General features: G+C 41.1%; 1 protein-coding gene across 2 annotated transcripts in view; it reads left to right on the top strand.

The window, feature by feature from the left end:
- Window positions 1-15,936, top strand: part of TMEM266 (transmembrane protein 266) — an 85,967-nt gene that overhangs the window by 49,062 nt on the left and 20,969 nt on the right. For both annotated transcript variants that reach the window (XM_057368702.1, XM_057368703.1), the window contains 3 exons: window positions 7,245-7,301; window positions 9,026-9,164; window positions 10,642-10,757. In XM_057368702.1, the coding sequence (XP_057224685.1) occupies window positions 7,245-7,301; window positions 9,026-9,164; window positions 10,642-10,757 (312 nt within the window). The remainder of the gene's footprint in view (window positions 1-7,244; window positions 7,302-9,025; window positions 9,165-10,641; window positions 10,758-15,936) is intronic.

Raw genomic sequence — 15,936 nt, forward strand, 5'->3', positions numbered from 1 at the left:
CTGTCTTCTGAAATACTTCACCTATTTGATTACAGTTTGAGTTTAGATCAATGAAATTAGACCACAAGACAGCCATGTGAGGTACACAGACCAGGGTAGACTTTTGGATACGGGTTTATTTGGCAGCTCAGAGACAGAGATGGCTCCACAGAGCAACTGGATGTGCTTCAGAGACCACCAGTCTGGGAGAGTTGGGAGAGTTCAGGTGTACTTTTTCTACTGGATTTGCTGAGGTTGGCCTTGTGCCAGGTTGAGTTCATGTTGAATTATGTCTTGTGAGAGGGAAAATAGAGAGTATAATTTTCTGTCATCCAAAYAATTTTTTTCCAAGGGGCTATAAAATACAGCAAAAATTACAAGTGGCTTTTTTTTTCATCCATCTTAATTTTATTTACTCCTTTGGTTCCTTCAGGGGATTTTTTTCCCCTCTGATTCCCATACCATGAGTCAGCTGTCTTTGGGATCATTTGTTGAGAAGATCGTTTGTTGCAGTGAGATGTTGCACTCTRTGACTGTTCATGCCAGGATGATATTCCAGAGATGAACAGGTTTAATTAGTTTTCCTGGATGTAACAGGCAACTGCTGAGGATTGATGAGTCATTTCAGTCAGTGTTTTTCAACTCAAAGTGAGGATTCAAGATTTCTGGTATTCAGAGTAGGTTGTTTCCAGAGCAAGTACCATGTTCTAAGTTCGGATGTTTATTGTTTATTCTTTAATTTGGTTGCCATTGTAAATGTAAGTATGGGTACACAATTCTTCAAAAAGGCCTCAGCTTAAAGAACAAACAATACGAAGTTGTAAAAGACCTGTTAAAACCCAGAAAACTTTTAGCACAAAATCTGAATATTTTGCAAGTATACAGCTTAAGAGGTGGTGCTCTCAAAGCATTGTAAGTAATTGCAGTCATATCGTGTTGGTGTTAAACAGGCACTGGCTTTCTGCTTGCTTAAAATGAAGGGGCTAAGCATGCCAGCAGCTGGCAAATGCCACCAGAACAGCTGCCAACAAAGTTGAGTAGTTACTCTCACAGCATCTTCCTGCTCTCCCTAGCCTTGTATTATAGCCACAAGCCTTCAAGGCACTGTGTTCATTTTATACTCTGTCACTGTCTGTGACTTTCCAGTGTTAAAATATCCTTATTCAAGTGAAGTGTTTGCTTTTTTTCCAAGTATTTGAACAGGATTTGCTAGTGGTGATGATTGTGTATGTTTGTCTTTGTTTACATACATCACTATAATTTGTCTGTGCACCAAATGTTACCCAGATGTTAAGACAGAAGAGAAGAGAAAGACACGGGGGGGAAATCCCAGTATCAACAGCAAGGCAAGGACCCTCTCAAGAGGGCAAATTCAGCCTTGGTATTAGTTGGCTGAGAAAAGGAAGATGGGGAATGTCCCAGTATTTTGGTAAGTGGATTGCAGTCTGCTTTTAACAGTCTTACCACATTGCCACAAGTACGTGGTTCTGTAAGTGTTGTTCAATTCTGCTTTTCCACTAAGATTGATGAGACTGTTTGTGTGCAAGACTTGAGTTCTTTGRTATTAGTTGTGTGCCTTGCTCTGTGTGTGCTTCAGTCAGCCCAGCACTCAGGCATTCTGCTTTCAGAGTGTTTCCCTGCGAGTAACCAAGTMTTATGTGCTCAGACTCAGGCAAGCACCAAATCACAGCTCCTTTCCACCATCTGTGTCCAAGAAAGGAACTCTCCACTTAAATAAAGATTCTGAGATCCCAGCTGATAAATAATCTCATTAGCAATGGCTCACAGGAATTAAAAACTCGAAGGCTTTCCTCATTATCTATGTTTAAAGGAAGTGTTGATAGAAACCTACCATTTTATACCAAGATTGCTTGTTAATAGCAACCCTTGAAAAGAATAAAACCGCCAAAAGGAGACTCTGCTGTTAAGGTTCTGTTAAAAAGGAAAACATCCCAAATGACAGAACTAAGTCAATAATGTCTTTGCCTTAATAAATTTGTAATTTATGTTAGAGAAGTTCAGTTGTTCTTCTGTTACGTTATTTGTGAGCTTCCAGGAGCTGAGCAGAAAGATAATAATCTTCTGTAAGCTGTGGTTTCTCTTATGGGTGTTTGCTTTGATTCCGTGTACACACAACTTTTCTCATGGTGCATAAATGCACTTCATTGCTGGTTGTATTTATAAGGGAAGTTTAAGCTTCCTTCTTTGTCAGTGTGTATAAAATAAATATTAATATACTGGGAAATTTCTTTACTAATCAATTTCCTTGCTTCATAAAAAACTAGTTACCATGGAAAATGGTCCYATGAACTTCTAGGAATCCAGTAGCTGGACATTGTTCTGAAATGCCAATCTGCCCATTTCATTTCCAATAGAATAGCTGACTTACAATGTGCTCTATCAGTGCTTTATCTGTGCTTTCATCTCTTGATAATGGCAGTGCAGTACCTCCTACAGCACGTGTTTCAGAGACAAGTGCTAGTGCCTGTGTGACCACCACYAGAGGGAATTTGTGGTGCAGGGCTGCATAAGCCCAGTTCCCTGGCCAGTCTGCACGTGTGGTGGAATCTCTGGTGAGCCATTCCCATGCCTGAAAAGCCCTTTCAAATCTATACACAGTTGTCAGTTGAATACTCATTGGTTTTCTCCACATCCTAAGAATTAATATTGGGAGAACATAGGAGCAAATAGAACCACAGAGTTTGTGCAAAGGTACATTTGGATTTGTGCAATATTCTGGTAGTATTAGTGAGAGAGAGCACACTGTGTTCATTTTGTTGGTGGCACCAAGTTTTGGCAGGGAGTGATTTCTGTGTGACCACATGTGCTAATGGAGCCCAGCAGTTCAGAATACAGCACATGGGGTGCCTTGTACTRGATAATGGTGATGAGGGTCTGTAGCTTCACATTTTATTTCAGAGCCTTGGTTGAAGAGAAGCTGTGTGAGGAGGATGGCTGTGCTCTGGAAACAGAAGGATGTGTTGGTTTAAACATGCCAGCACATTCCCCTGGGCTCTGGTGGCCTGGGGACAGCGTGTGCTGGGATTTCTAACGCAGTAGGTCAGGACAGGCTCACCAGGAGATGGCAAAAGAGGATTCTTCTGAGAACTGGATGAGCCAAGGCCTCTGTGGAGTGACCCAAATGAGAGGGGCTATAAATTACAGATTGGGTACAACGTGTTCTGGGAAAGCTTTCAATATTTGGTCTTATGAGATATATCCAGAAGGCAGAAGCTTAATCTACAGAGTTTCTGAAAGCTTTGCAATAGATAGTTTGGTTCTGTGGCAGGGGAAGGATGGAAAGAAGGGCTTTACTGAGGACGTCCTTTCCATCCTCCTCCATCCTGCCCATCTGCCCTATCCTTATCCCATCTTGAAATGCAGAGTTGCTCCCCTTTGCCTCACACTGCTGGGCCAGCTTCCCCTCCTGTGCTGCTTCCTGGTGATTTCTTCACGCTGTGGAGGGGTTTGACGCAGTGACTCACTGAGTAGTAAATTGTATAGTAACTGTGCAAGCAGAAAAGTACTTAAAATTACCTAATGTACTGTGCAGTCAGCTGACAAATGCGAATTGTGGGAATTCACACAGCTGGCTCAGCAAAGGACTCAGCCAAGTTTCCCTACAAAATTAGAGAGAGAACCTGCAGCATCACACAGTTCATCGTAAACTTCACTGCAGACAGTAAATGTCATGCAAACAGTTGTGTGTCACCAGGAGACATTGTCAGTTTTGAAATTGGATTTCTGTCTGAAAAATTTTATTTGGTTTACTTCAACTTAAAGAAGTTAACAGAACTATTCAGTCATTTGCTTTTTATTAGTGCATTGGACAAACTTTTATGTAATAAATTAGCTTTTAGGAGAAAAAAATTATTTCTCATACAACTAAAAATATATATGTGCTAAGGACTTTCTAATTAAAAGATTTCCAGTCAAATACTGTTACAACTTGCTTTTTCAAGTACAGAAAACAAAGCAGGCCTTTAACAGGAAAGTACTCACACTGATACTTAATGTTTTTTTCAATTCTGTGTTCAAAAATGCAGAATGCCTGTGGTGTAATGCAAAACTATGTGTGTGCATTTGCTACAGTGCTGAAAAATGCCTGCTCATCAGTAGGAAACAGTAGTGCTTCTCCATTTTTTCCCTATTTYTTATAGATTTTTGTGGTTGCAAATGATAATGTTGTGACTAACATTTGTTTTGTCTGTGATGAATGTTTTACAGTTGCAATTCTTTTTTAATTCATGTGCATCTTTCAGTTTGGTCCTTGAACAGTGCGTAGGAAATTTCCTGGATTATTAATTTCTGCCTGGTTTTTTTCACATTCTGCTACAGGTCTTYATTTTTTAAAGTTCTGTACAGAGACAATATACAGTCAAATGCAATATATATGTATTTGTCTGAAATGTATTTATGATTGCTTTGGAAAAAATACTAAAACGTTGTATATAAGAAATACCAATGCTTTCATTGCAGTCAGAGTATTTATTATACTCAGCAATCAATCAGATTCCCAGTACAATCCAAATTTCTTTGCCTGAGCCTCCTCTGGGTGAGAGCTGTGGCAGCAGCAGTGGATGTTCTCTTATGCCATGGGCACGCACAGGCAGAGTTGGGACAGCCAGAGCTGGTTTGGAGCTGTGCTGGCACAGGCTGGCACTGGGGTGACACCAAGGAAGGGCTGCCTTGCCTGGCTCTTGTCATGTCAGTGGTGATGGGGTTTTTTTCAAGAACGACAATGTTGGTGCATAGCTTGAAGAGCTCCCATGCAGAACAAATGTTTCCTGAGCTTACCCCTGGTTTTGCTCAGCGGTTCCAAAGGGTCCRTCTGTGGGATGGGGAGCTGGATTATCCTACCCTTACCCTGACCTTCCTGCAGTGTCTGCTCTAGTGAGAGCCAAGGGGCTGATCAGCAGGGTATGTTTTGCTGAGCACCAACACCAATCCTGCATTTAGTGTCTGCCAAGTAGACTTCCAGTCACTGCTGACTTGTGCTGATTCACAGCAGCAGACTGGGAATGAAAACATTTGTGCTCACTTCCAGCCCTTGGAACTGCTCACACCCATTAATATGACAGTAGCACAGCCTGATTTAAACACTGCAGTGAGGAATTAAAAAGGCAGAAATGAAATCCTATTTTATGTTCCCTCAACAGTCCCATGTTAAGTATTTAGGGCTGTGTGAAGGTGTTTCAGTTTTCTTTGTGCAGATATGCCTCATTTCAGTGAAAATACTTTAGTGCGAAGCTGTCCAAAGGAAGAAAGTTTTTCACCCTCAGTTTCTGTGAAAGTGTTCTGTGCTCAGCCATCCTTCAGTTAGTTGTTCATTGACCTGGCCCTTCAGAAATATGTCCTAAGCATAGCAGAGAATGAGCTGTGCTCTCAGCAGGGTGGCTGTAGGAAAGGTGGTGCCTGAGCTTTACAGAGGGCTCTGCTTTTCCTCATGTGTTTTCCCATGGCTGCCTGCTGTGGAACCTGTATGGTGGACCCCAGTTAATTAGCACAGCTGAACTTATGGGCTCACAAATAACTTGTACTGAAGCATTTTGTGCAGCTCCTCAGTGGGAAGTGAGGGAGATACTGGCAGAGGAGATGGGATGCTTTTGTCTGTCAGAATTCAGTTCAGGAGCTGAGCTGAGGCTGCAGGAGTGCCTTGGCTGGTCAGCAGCACGTGCTTGTATCTACATCACATCATGCTGGCCAGTTTGGGGTCAGTAAGGGATTGAGCACCTGTTCCTGTGCATCTCTCCCTCCATAAACTAAGTAAACCTTGATGGGTATTAACCATAGGTTAATATGGAAAGGTGCTGTGAGCCTTCCTCCCGTGCTGTGTTTGTAAAATGCTTTGGAAGTACAGTGGTTTCAGGAGTGCAGAGCAGCAGCATTGGCAGATAGTGCTGTCTGTGGACAGTATCACTGTTGTTTGTAGAGCAAAGAGAATGCTGCATGTTGTCTTCTGGCTTGTGCCTCCCTTTTTCAACCAGACTTGGCCTGTGCTTTTGCATACACCATTTCTGAGTAAGTGTTGGCTGCTTCACTTTCTTGCTCCTTGGTGGTGTGAGGCTGGGCTCTGGAAGCCCCATCTCCCCCACAGCAATGCCTCCCTCTCTAAGGCAGGATTAAGTGCTGGTATCCAGGTTTGGAGTGCCAAGAGAGAATGGAGCACAGTCATCACAGTCCAAGTGAGGCAATTGGGCTCATGGAGTTTGGCAAAACCATCATAGGAACACTACTGAAAAATTCAGTGTTGTTCTGCYATTAGTGCTGGTATGTTTGGCATAAAATCATAGTTGCTTGGGATTTAATATTTGTATTTATAATGAAGAAGGGGATACATGTATTCATCAGAGCCACTTTTTTCTACACAATTCTGGGCATGGTCAGCCCTCACAGGTAGGCCTGCTGAGCACTAAGTCATTTATGCTGCTGTTGAATGCAGAAAGTCACATTTTGGTGCTCTTTGCAAGGCTCACMGATGCAGGTAGACTCATCATGTGTRTCAAAATCTGACCTTAACGTTACATATGTTCCATTTCAATCACAAGTTGGCTGGTGGATTTTTTTCTTTTATTGTGCCTTCTGAAAGCCAAGTTAGGAAGTAGGAAAGGTGCCGTTAGATTTTTCTAATGGTAATTCATTGGTTTATTCTGTGTTCCTTCTTTATTCCTCTTTTTTAGTTATTGAGGTTGCTTATTGCTGTTTGGCGTCATAGAGRAGGATCACAGAAATATTTTTGTCCCTTGTCTTATTACAGGATTCCAGAAATTCATAGGATAACTRCCTTATGCTCCAGTCAAGAGCATGTGCTCTTCAGACTGATGAAATGTCAGTACCTTTAGGCATCAGGACAGGACAGTGCCTCTTTTCTCAGAARGTAGTAAGCACTGGATATCAAATGTGGCCAGAAAAGAACATTTTCCCTCATTCTGACTGAGGGGATCTTACAGTGGATCTTATATAGGCTTGGGTCAGGGATGTGGGGAGAGTTGGTAATCTAAATCACACAAATCTGAAAGCAAAATTTTAGGAAGATGGAAAGGGTGATGAGCATTTGAACTTGAAACTTTGTTTGTGTAGGTTTTACTTAGTCAATATAGTGGTTGGAGAGCAATATCTGCATTTTTAATCCTGAAATTTAGGTGTTTCTAGAACCTGATTATTATTTAGACCAAAAATYATTCCCTAAATAGGTAAAAGACTAAATGTTTATCTAAAACTGCAATATATTAATAATCTTTTTTCCCCTTAATCTATTTTACTAGACTATTTTGAGGATTGTGGTCCTTGGCATATGGGATTACATTGAAAACAAAATAGAGGTAAGCTCTCTATCTCTCTTGGTACTGTTTTCCAGGCAGCCCCACGAAGACCTGCTTTGGATGGCTTTGTTATTAACCTGGTGCAATACAATGTCCTTCAAGGCAGATCAAAACACACATCCTTCTCATTATGTGCATTATCCAGAGCTGTGTGATGCCATCCCTTTTTCAGTGAGAGACTCAGAAGAGTGCAGTATTTGGAAATACTTTATGAAGAGAGGGATTGTGCCCTTCTTGCTCGTTGTGTGTTTAGGGCTATGCTGGTTTGACTGGTAATACTGCTACCCTGACATGTGAAAATTGGCACTTGAGTTCCATGTCCCCATTCCCATAATTGAATTGAACTGGTTGAAAAATTTTATGTAGTTTTCTGATAGAAAATACTGGTTTGGCAAACTTTCCTTTTTTATTGTGAAATCGTATTGATAAACACTGTAATCAGTACCTCAAATTAAAAATGAGGTAGAATGTGCATACTCTTGCAGAGGCAGATAAGGAAATGAATGTGTTATAAGTAACACATAATCCCAATCTGAGCACAGATCTGGAGATCAGGAAAATTAAAAGGTCTTTCTGGATACTGCCTCATAAACCACTGCTTTGCAGGATGTACCAGAAGAAAGCATTGRTGTTCTTGGAGCTTAAGCTATTTAGAAACTTGCACGTTTTTGTAATAAAGTTGTAAACATTTAAACTTGTTTTGCTAAAAAAAATGAAATCAAACAAATTATTGATTCAGAGTTTCTCGTTATTAAGGCTAAGTGCATCAATGTCTGATAAATCATTTTGGTAATTTGTAATAGTGATATTTTTTACTGCCAATCAAGTGGTGGCAGTAAGAAGTATTTCTTTTCAATACAGTGAATTGTTATGCACAATTCTGAATAGGTAGTTCTTTTAAAAATCTATGTCCATCCACCTAATGCAAATCATTGATCAATGGGCTTTGGCAGCAGGGAAAGGTCTCAGTAGGAATGAGAACATGGTACTCTGTTCTACCCTGCTAAGCCAGCGTGGGACAGACACAGCACTACTGCCAGTTTGCTCTGAAACATTTACTGACTCATTTCTGCCTAATACTTTGCACAATTGCTTTTTCTGATCTAATCCCGATGCAACCAGTGTCATATCAATCATTCTGAGTGGTCCCAGTTGTCAAAATCCTTGCAAACCTCACTGCCCCATAAAAGTGAGGGCAGGCAGTTTTTCTGTCTAGGTGCACAGCCATTCCCACACGTGTTGTGTAGTTAGGACATGGCCAAGAGCCATCAAGTCTCTTTGCTCCATCTTTTTCTACTTGTCTTCTTGATCTCTTCATTTAGACAGTAAATCTATGGGCAGGGACTGCATCTTTTTTTTTTGGATGACATTATGCCAAGTAGCAGGTAATAAATACCATGATGATAAAACTCTTTGGCTGTAATAACATTTAGGCTATCACTTCTCCTTAGGGATTTTGGCCAGTATTTCCAAATACCTTTCTCTCTCCCGGCCCTGCCACCACAGTTTATCTCTCCTCACCTCATAAAAAGCACTGAGGAATTCTGCTGTGCTACCTAAAAAGGATGCAGCMTTTCTGTGGCTTGGCTACCTCTCATATCCCTTTCAAATAAGTATCATAATTGCRTTTCTTTTCGGCAAAGAGAGAGTAATTCAAGATTCCGAAGAGGAACGGCAGGGATTTGATTTTAAGGAAAGATTTGAAAGAAATTATTTCTCTCTAGGTGTTTGATGGTGCTGTCATTATCTTGTCCTTGGCACCAATGGTGGCCTCTACAGTGGCTAATGGCCCCAGCAGCCCGTGGGATGCTATCAGCCTTATCATCACACTGCGGATATGGAGAGTGAAGAGGATCATTGATGGTGAGTGTGACTCMGTTTGTGACTCCAAGCATTACCTGGCACACTGGGAAAGAGAGATTTTAAAAATACAGAAASATTGCTTGCTACCACTGTTTCTGATATTGTCCTTTCTCCTACATTTTGCTAGCACTGAACAGAAGAGAGTTAGGACTCCCATGGAGAAGAGCAAGTCTCAAGATCATGGCTGTATCTCCTGCTCYCTAGGAGCCTTTGTAATTCATCGATTTGTTTTCCTGTTAGGCACCTTCCCATCCCCTCTCCTGTAAAGTAAATGCCCTGACCTGCTTCATGTCTCTTTCCACCAGATGTCATTCCTGATTCTGCAGAGTAATTGATTCCAGTCTGCTTTTCTGATTTTTGTTGTGCCCTCCCCATAACCATACAGCCAGCTCTGTCTTGGGACTTTCTTTTCTAAGTTCATGTCAGTAACGTAAGTTTTATGTCAGATTCCAGGAGGATTTTCTTACCTTGGGGGCTCCCTGCTGGAGGTGCTCTCTGCAGTGATGTACATCATAGGAATGAAGAGTACATTGGTGGTGTTTTGCACACACCTCTGTGGGGATGTACCAGGGGAGGTGGAAAAGCCCCAGCAAGTCAAGGCTGCAGAGAACAGCCTGTGGTTGGGCCTGGAAGCAAAGCTTTAGTGTGGGTTACTGTGTGCTCAGCAGCTTCCAACAGTTCAGGGAAAAGAAATAAATGAACGGTCAGTTTGCTCATGTATGAAAAGTCAGAGTTAAGTTGTTATTTTGGGTTTAAATGCCCAGGAAGCTCTATTTTCAGAGCTCACGAAAGAGATAGCCCTCTGATGGAAGCATACAAGAAAATTTTGGGATCTTGTATAGCTTCAGAAAACATTAAGGATTGCAGTATGTGTTGATCAGCTTTTCTGATCCGTCTGAGTTTGCCTTAGCTAAGAAAGGAGCAAAATTTCCAGAGCCATTCAGAAGACCTACTGAAAACTGGGCTGTAACTTGAAAAGCAGTAGAAGATAAATGCCTTTTATGTTTTWTTTCAAAATATCCTTCTCAGTCTGCTGTGTCCATTAAGGACTGATTCCTTACCACAAAGTCTAGGAATTAAATGCTTAGGGCTCTGGAATAGTTCTTTTCCTAAGGGAGCCATGCTGTTCAGGTTTAGAGGGGATGGGACTGACTCTAAACAGAAAATCCTCCTACCGAGCAATTCAGGAAATTCAGTGGTAAACACTGGAGAAGATCTATCCTGGCAGCACAGAAGCTGGGAAGAGCAGGCAGCAGGCATTTCAKTTCAGCCAGGCAGATGGAGGTCTGATCAAACTAGAACTAGACCCTGCATTTCCCATATTAGATCTTCCCTGCCAAAAGTACTCATGTGCTGCTTCTATTCACTTCTCTAGAGGCAAGGGAAAGGGGTGATGTYCTTTGGCCTGTAAAGGTTTTCTTTCTGATAAAGAACCAATCACAKCTGGATTGCTTTAAGTGTTTTTTGTGTTTTCCAGCGTATGTCCTTCCAGTGAAAGTGGAGATGGAGATGATGATTCAGCAGTATGAGAAAGCAAAGGTTATTCAAGATGAGCAGCTGGAAAGACTAACCCAGATCTGCCAAGAACAAGGGGTAAAGTTCAGTTATGTCTTTATTTACACATATCTTGTCAAGGCAAATCAAACAGTTCATGTACTTTACTGCAAGCTGAGCTTTGAGAAGTACCACTGGGACTTGTGTTGTAGGGTGACAGGTCTCAGTGCTAAGGAAGCATTAGCTGCAGCCAGGATGTTGTCAGTGTGGTATTTGTCAAACAGCAGTCAGCTGCCTCTGCTGCTGGGCTTGTGTTTTTTGAGGTGAGAAAAACAAATTTGAGAAACAGAAAGTGAATTATTCCAGTATGTAATTTATTCAATGAGTRCAGCCAGCTTGACAGAAGTCACTGCCATTGTTGGAGACTGCAGCTAGTATTCCTAGGAAAAGTATGTATAGTTAAAAACTAATGAATTTCCCTGCTTTAAATGCAGCAGGCGGCTTCCCTGTAGGTCGGTCAGAGACACTTGGCAAGCTCAAAATATTGCAGTAGAAGCTTCTAGTTCCTGGAAGCAAGTCAAGATTTAAGACTCTTCCCAGACCCCCAAATTTTCAGTGATTCAGTCTAGAGGTAAGGGAAGGTGAAGTTTGAAATATCTCAAATGAATATATTGACATGAAAAAGGTGTAAAACCATTTTTGGGGCAATGAGCCAGGAGTTTTTGCCATTTGTCTTATGCAAATGAGTTCTTGACTAACTTGCTTTAAAGTAGDAACCAGGGATGGATGTTGAGACCTGGGATAAGTGAGTGTTGAGGTGACCATCGGACCACAACAGAATGATCCCCAGGTGATTTACTTCTTCTTTYAGTTGAAAGGGTAACTGTGAGATAYAGTCCAAATAAAATCTGGAGTTTTCTAGCTTCAACTCCCACTCCTGTCCTGTGGCAGGTACTTTTAAAATACAAAACCATCAATATTTAGGTCCCCAACTGGCTTTTTAGATTTTGGTCCACATCTTCTGGATCTCAGCGTAGGATTCTGCAATGAACTCTTGGTGATGGTGAGTTGCTTTATCYGTGTGATGCATTAGGAAGACCTGGTGACAGTTTGTCATTTCAGAACACTGGTTTTGAGTATCTCATATTAACCATAACAAATTTCTAAACCTTAGGCCTGACTTCTGCCAAAAACTAGTAATTCCTGCCAACTATGTAAGTGTCTTCAGTGGAAAAACTGTAGTCTTCATGACACCTTTGCAGGATGTTATTTAGTGATTCGGGGTTCTGTCATGGTTGTGAAATTTCCAGGTAAATGGTATCTACCMTGTTTTACAGGGAGAGATGATCCTTGTGACCAAACCCATTAAGCAAAAACAACTTGTGGTGTTATTGTTCTATAGTCTGAATAGAGGTGGGCTCATTATTCCAGGTGGTGTTCAGGTGCTGTCCATTGTGAGCTGTGTCCTCCTGAATGTCTGAGCAGAGTGGTGCTAAATGCAAGCTCTGATGGTTACGACAACAAAGAATTACTGCACTGGGAGGGAGATAAATCTGAGTAAACACAACAGCTTCTCTTGTGGCTTTCAAGTGTCATCTGCTATGGAAAAATACAGTCTACAGAAAGATGACAGCATGCTAATCCCTCTTACTGGTCTGAATTGCTGCCAAACAAATGTCTCAGCTGTATAATAGCAGGTAAATGTACTATTTTGTTGCAGTTAGCAACATAAGACATTGACACAAGTACTGCATCCTTTATTTGTAAATTATTAGTTTCATAATTCAGTCAAGAACAAGTTGTCAGCATTATAATATTCACATTAATGTTGTGTACAGCATTGATGGAAAAAATGGCTCCTAATGGTATTTAATGTCTAAAATTCTGCCAGATTTTTGCTTTTTCRTTTGATCACCTTTCCTGGGCTTTTTCAAGGATTGTGTGTTCGTGGTGTTTCAGGCTATTTTTCAGGGAAGGTTTGCCTACAGCAGCCTGGCCATCCCCAGATCCAGAGCATCAGCCAGGAGGGGTTCCAGGTTGCCTTATCTGTGTGGTGCCAGCTTTGCCAGGGCAGGTGGGTGCCTGGGGGCTGCCCTGCCCTGCCCTGCTGCCTCCCCAGTGCCAGCCCMCAGGGGCAGAAGAGCCARGTCACCRTGGTTCCCTGCAGCCCAGCAGTGGAGRCAGACCCTGATTGACCCTGGGGCTGCAACTTGCTGACCACACTGGTGATTTACATTTATTCAGTAATTACAGATAGGCCTGAGAACATTCCTGTTGGAAAAGCTTCCCAGCAAGTCCTTTTCTAGATCCTGTGTTCAGTTTAATGCTTTGCTGCTGGTCAGGTAATTCTCCTCTGCCATATTCCACAGATGAAATGATCTTGAAAGTTGCAAGCAAAGTATTAATTATTTCATTAGGGTAATTGGGAAAAATAGCCTGTTTTGTTTGGGATTTAAAACAAAAATAATTGATGGCCACTTTTCCAGGAAGTCCCATGCTGMTTTACAGTTGGTGCTCAACACTAGGCAGACAAAACCAGAATTTCTGTTTTAAAAATTAAAAGCAGGGAAGATRTAACCTCCCTTCATCTTTTTGAATTCTCTTTCTTTTGTCAATTGTGTACTTTTTGACCARTGATGGGATATCACAACTATAAAGTACATTTTCCTTCCTGATTGACATGGGAGATGTTCTTTTGCAAACATGAAAACTCTTTCCACATGTTGATTTTTGGCTAGCTGTACATCTGAAAACCAGAATATATTTTATAAATTATACTTGCACAGACCACCACTTTGTTCTCTGTAGTACCTCACTGCAACTGTTTGAATAGTTTGCTTTTTATTTATTCTCCATTGGCCAAAAAAAGAGGTTGTTAAACAGGAATGAAGCATGAGGGATTTCTAAAAATGGGTAAAGGYAAAAGGAAAAGAAGTCTCACTGCAGTCACTATCAAAAATATGCACAGAGTGTATTGCTGATGGTTTTGTTTTATCAGAATAACTTAAATTGCAAAACGAAGTTCTAAAGTTTCATTAACTACAAATTCCAGTCAGGGAAGATTGCTTTTTTCCTCTGTAATCACCTGTGAAGGAATTTCCATTTGTGATAATAGATATACTTGCCTGATCTTTTCTGCTTAACTTTCATAGGAGTAATTCATCTGAGCACAGTCCAGCCAAGTGTAGGTGTTCAGCCTTATCACACAAGAGCTCCTTTTCTGTCGGCTCCTATAGAACTGGGTCTTCATCATTCTTAACACTGCAACAACTGTGGAAGCTGTAATTTCTTTTTTTATCTTGGAATATAATTTGTACAACAGCTGCTGGTTTAATGACAGGGCTATTTAGCTGGTAAAATTACCTATCAGAGAAATAACGTATGTTAGATTGTTGCAATAATTTTCATTTATTTCTAACTAGCAGTCATTTTCTTGGGGGATGGAAGACAGCCAAGGTCATCCCGTGTTTCATTCTGCCCGTAAATCATTAGTTTGCAACTGTCTCCTGATTTTTATTGTTACCAACAATGGCTAAACTAATGGAAATAAACATTGGATTGTGTCCCAGTGGCAGATGAGTTTTAGGGCAGGGCATTCTGTACAGACAGCACTAATAGAATTGAGCGAAGTTATTGCTCCTGCAATGGACACAAGCTTCTGGCTAAAATGTTCATTGATCTCTCTAAAACTATGTCAATCTTACTCTGTTGTTAGACTGTTAAAGGGGAGGATTCACTGCTATGATTCAAGTCATACATGAGCATTATAAAATATCAGATAGGATGGGTGGCTCACGTAATGAAAGCAGGCATGTAAACTGAGATGGGGCATGTTATCTAGAGCTGTGGGTAGGTCTGTCAATTTACCTGCTTAGAAATAATCACCTAATGCATTATTTGGGTGAGGAAGTGCACAGGAGTGCACTTCTTTCTGGCTTGTTTCCTGACAAAATATTGCCAGGTTTGTGCTGCAAGAGGATATGCAACAGATTTTGAAAAAGTGTAAATTTACCATTGATGAATTTTGTCTTCATGCCAGACAATCTAGTTACTCATTCTTCTAGGAGATGTTCTGTATCTCCCTTTTCTTGTCAATAAGTTATTTTCACATCAGTGACATGTAGTACACCTTTGTTGTTTTCTTCAGCCCCATCATGGTAGGGTGTACCCAGACTGTTSTSASAGGTGCACAGTGATAGTACATGAACATGGAATGTGCAAAATTCCTATCAAATAGAAGAACAAGCATTTTCATTATGAGAATGGGAAAGCACTGGAGCAGCTTTCCAGGGAGGTTGTGCTGTGTACACACAACCTGGAGATTGTAAAAATTTGAGAGGACAGGCTTTTAGCAGCCTGAGCTAAATGGACCTGCTTTAAGCCATGTGTTGGACTAGATGGCACCCCAGATCCATTTCAGCTTACATTATGCTGTGATTCTGCAAAGTTTTCAAAAAATTTTTTCCATTGCAAAGTATGTTGGAACTTACTGGTAAATACCCACCAYGGCTACCAAAGTGTGTGTAATTAAGGAAGATGAATATCATAGGTGTCCTGATAAATAAAGTCAGCAATGCTCTGTAATTATCAGGGGTCAGCAGGTAGCCTGCCTGTGTCTCCTTGGTCCCAAATTATCTTCCATACAAGAGCATTTTTTGCTCATCAGCTCTGTGAGGTTCGCAAGGTTCTCCCACAGAGCTGATACCTCTGAGTAAATCTTAATTCAAACAAATCAAACATGTATGGAGGTTTATATGCCCTTTTTTTGTCCCCTCCTGATGTGTGCAATATGCTGAGCGAAGGATGATGTACCTGGAAATACGAACCATGGTTTTCTCAGTCCAGCTCTCCTGCTCCAGGTGTACACATCAGCTCCTCCTGCAAATCAAAATTTTGTGTGTTACCTTGGCCCAGAATTTTTACTTTAGAAGACTGTAATATTTTATACCTCCTAATGATTTATTTTAGCTGCCCTGGACTGCCTGAATGCAGTCAGAGCAATCTCATTAGCTCTTTTACACATTAGAACTGCCTGAGGTCAGGCAATATAATCTTCAGTAGGTAGAAGCACCTACAACCTCATTTGCTCATGCAGCCTCTTATTGCATTTTGCCTGTAAGGARCACCCCTTAGACTTAACCTTTGTTTTCAGGGGGTTGCTTTTTGTAGCTGAGACTGTGTTCCAGTGTCTACAAGATCCTGGGGTAATTGTTAGGAAACAATATCAAACCAATCTCCTGTGTAGATCCATGCTTTTTATGAACCAAAATTCTGCTGC

The sequence above is a fragment of the Malurus melanocephalus genome, unplaced genomic scaffold, assembly GCF_030028575.1.
Source record: "Malurus melanocephalus ecotype Western Australia unplaced genomic scaffold, MMel_1.1 scaffold_96, whole genome shotgun sequence".
Taxonomy (NCBI): domain Eukaryota; kingdom Metazoa; phylum Chordata; class Aves; order Passeriformes; family Maluridae; genus Malurus; species Malurus melanocephalus.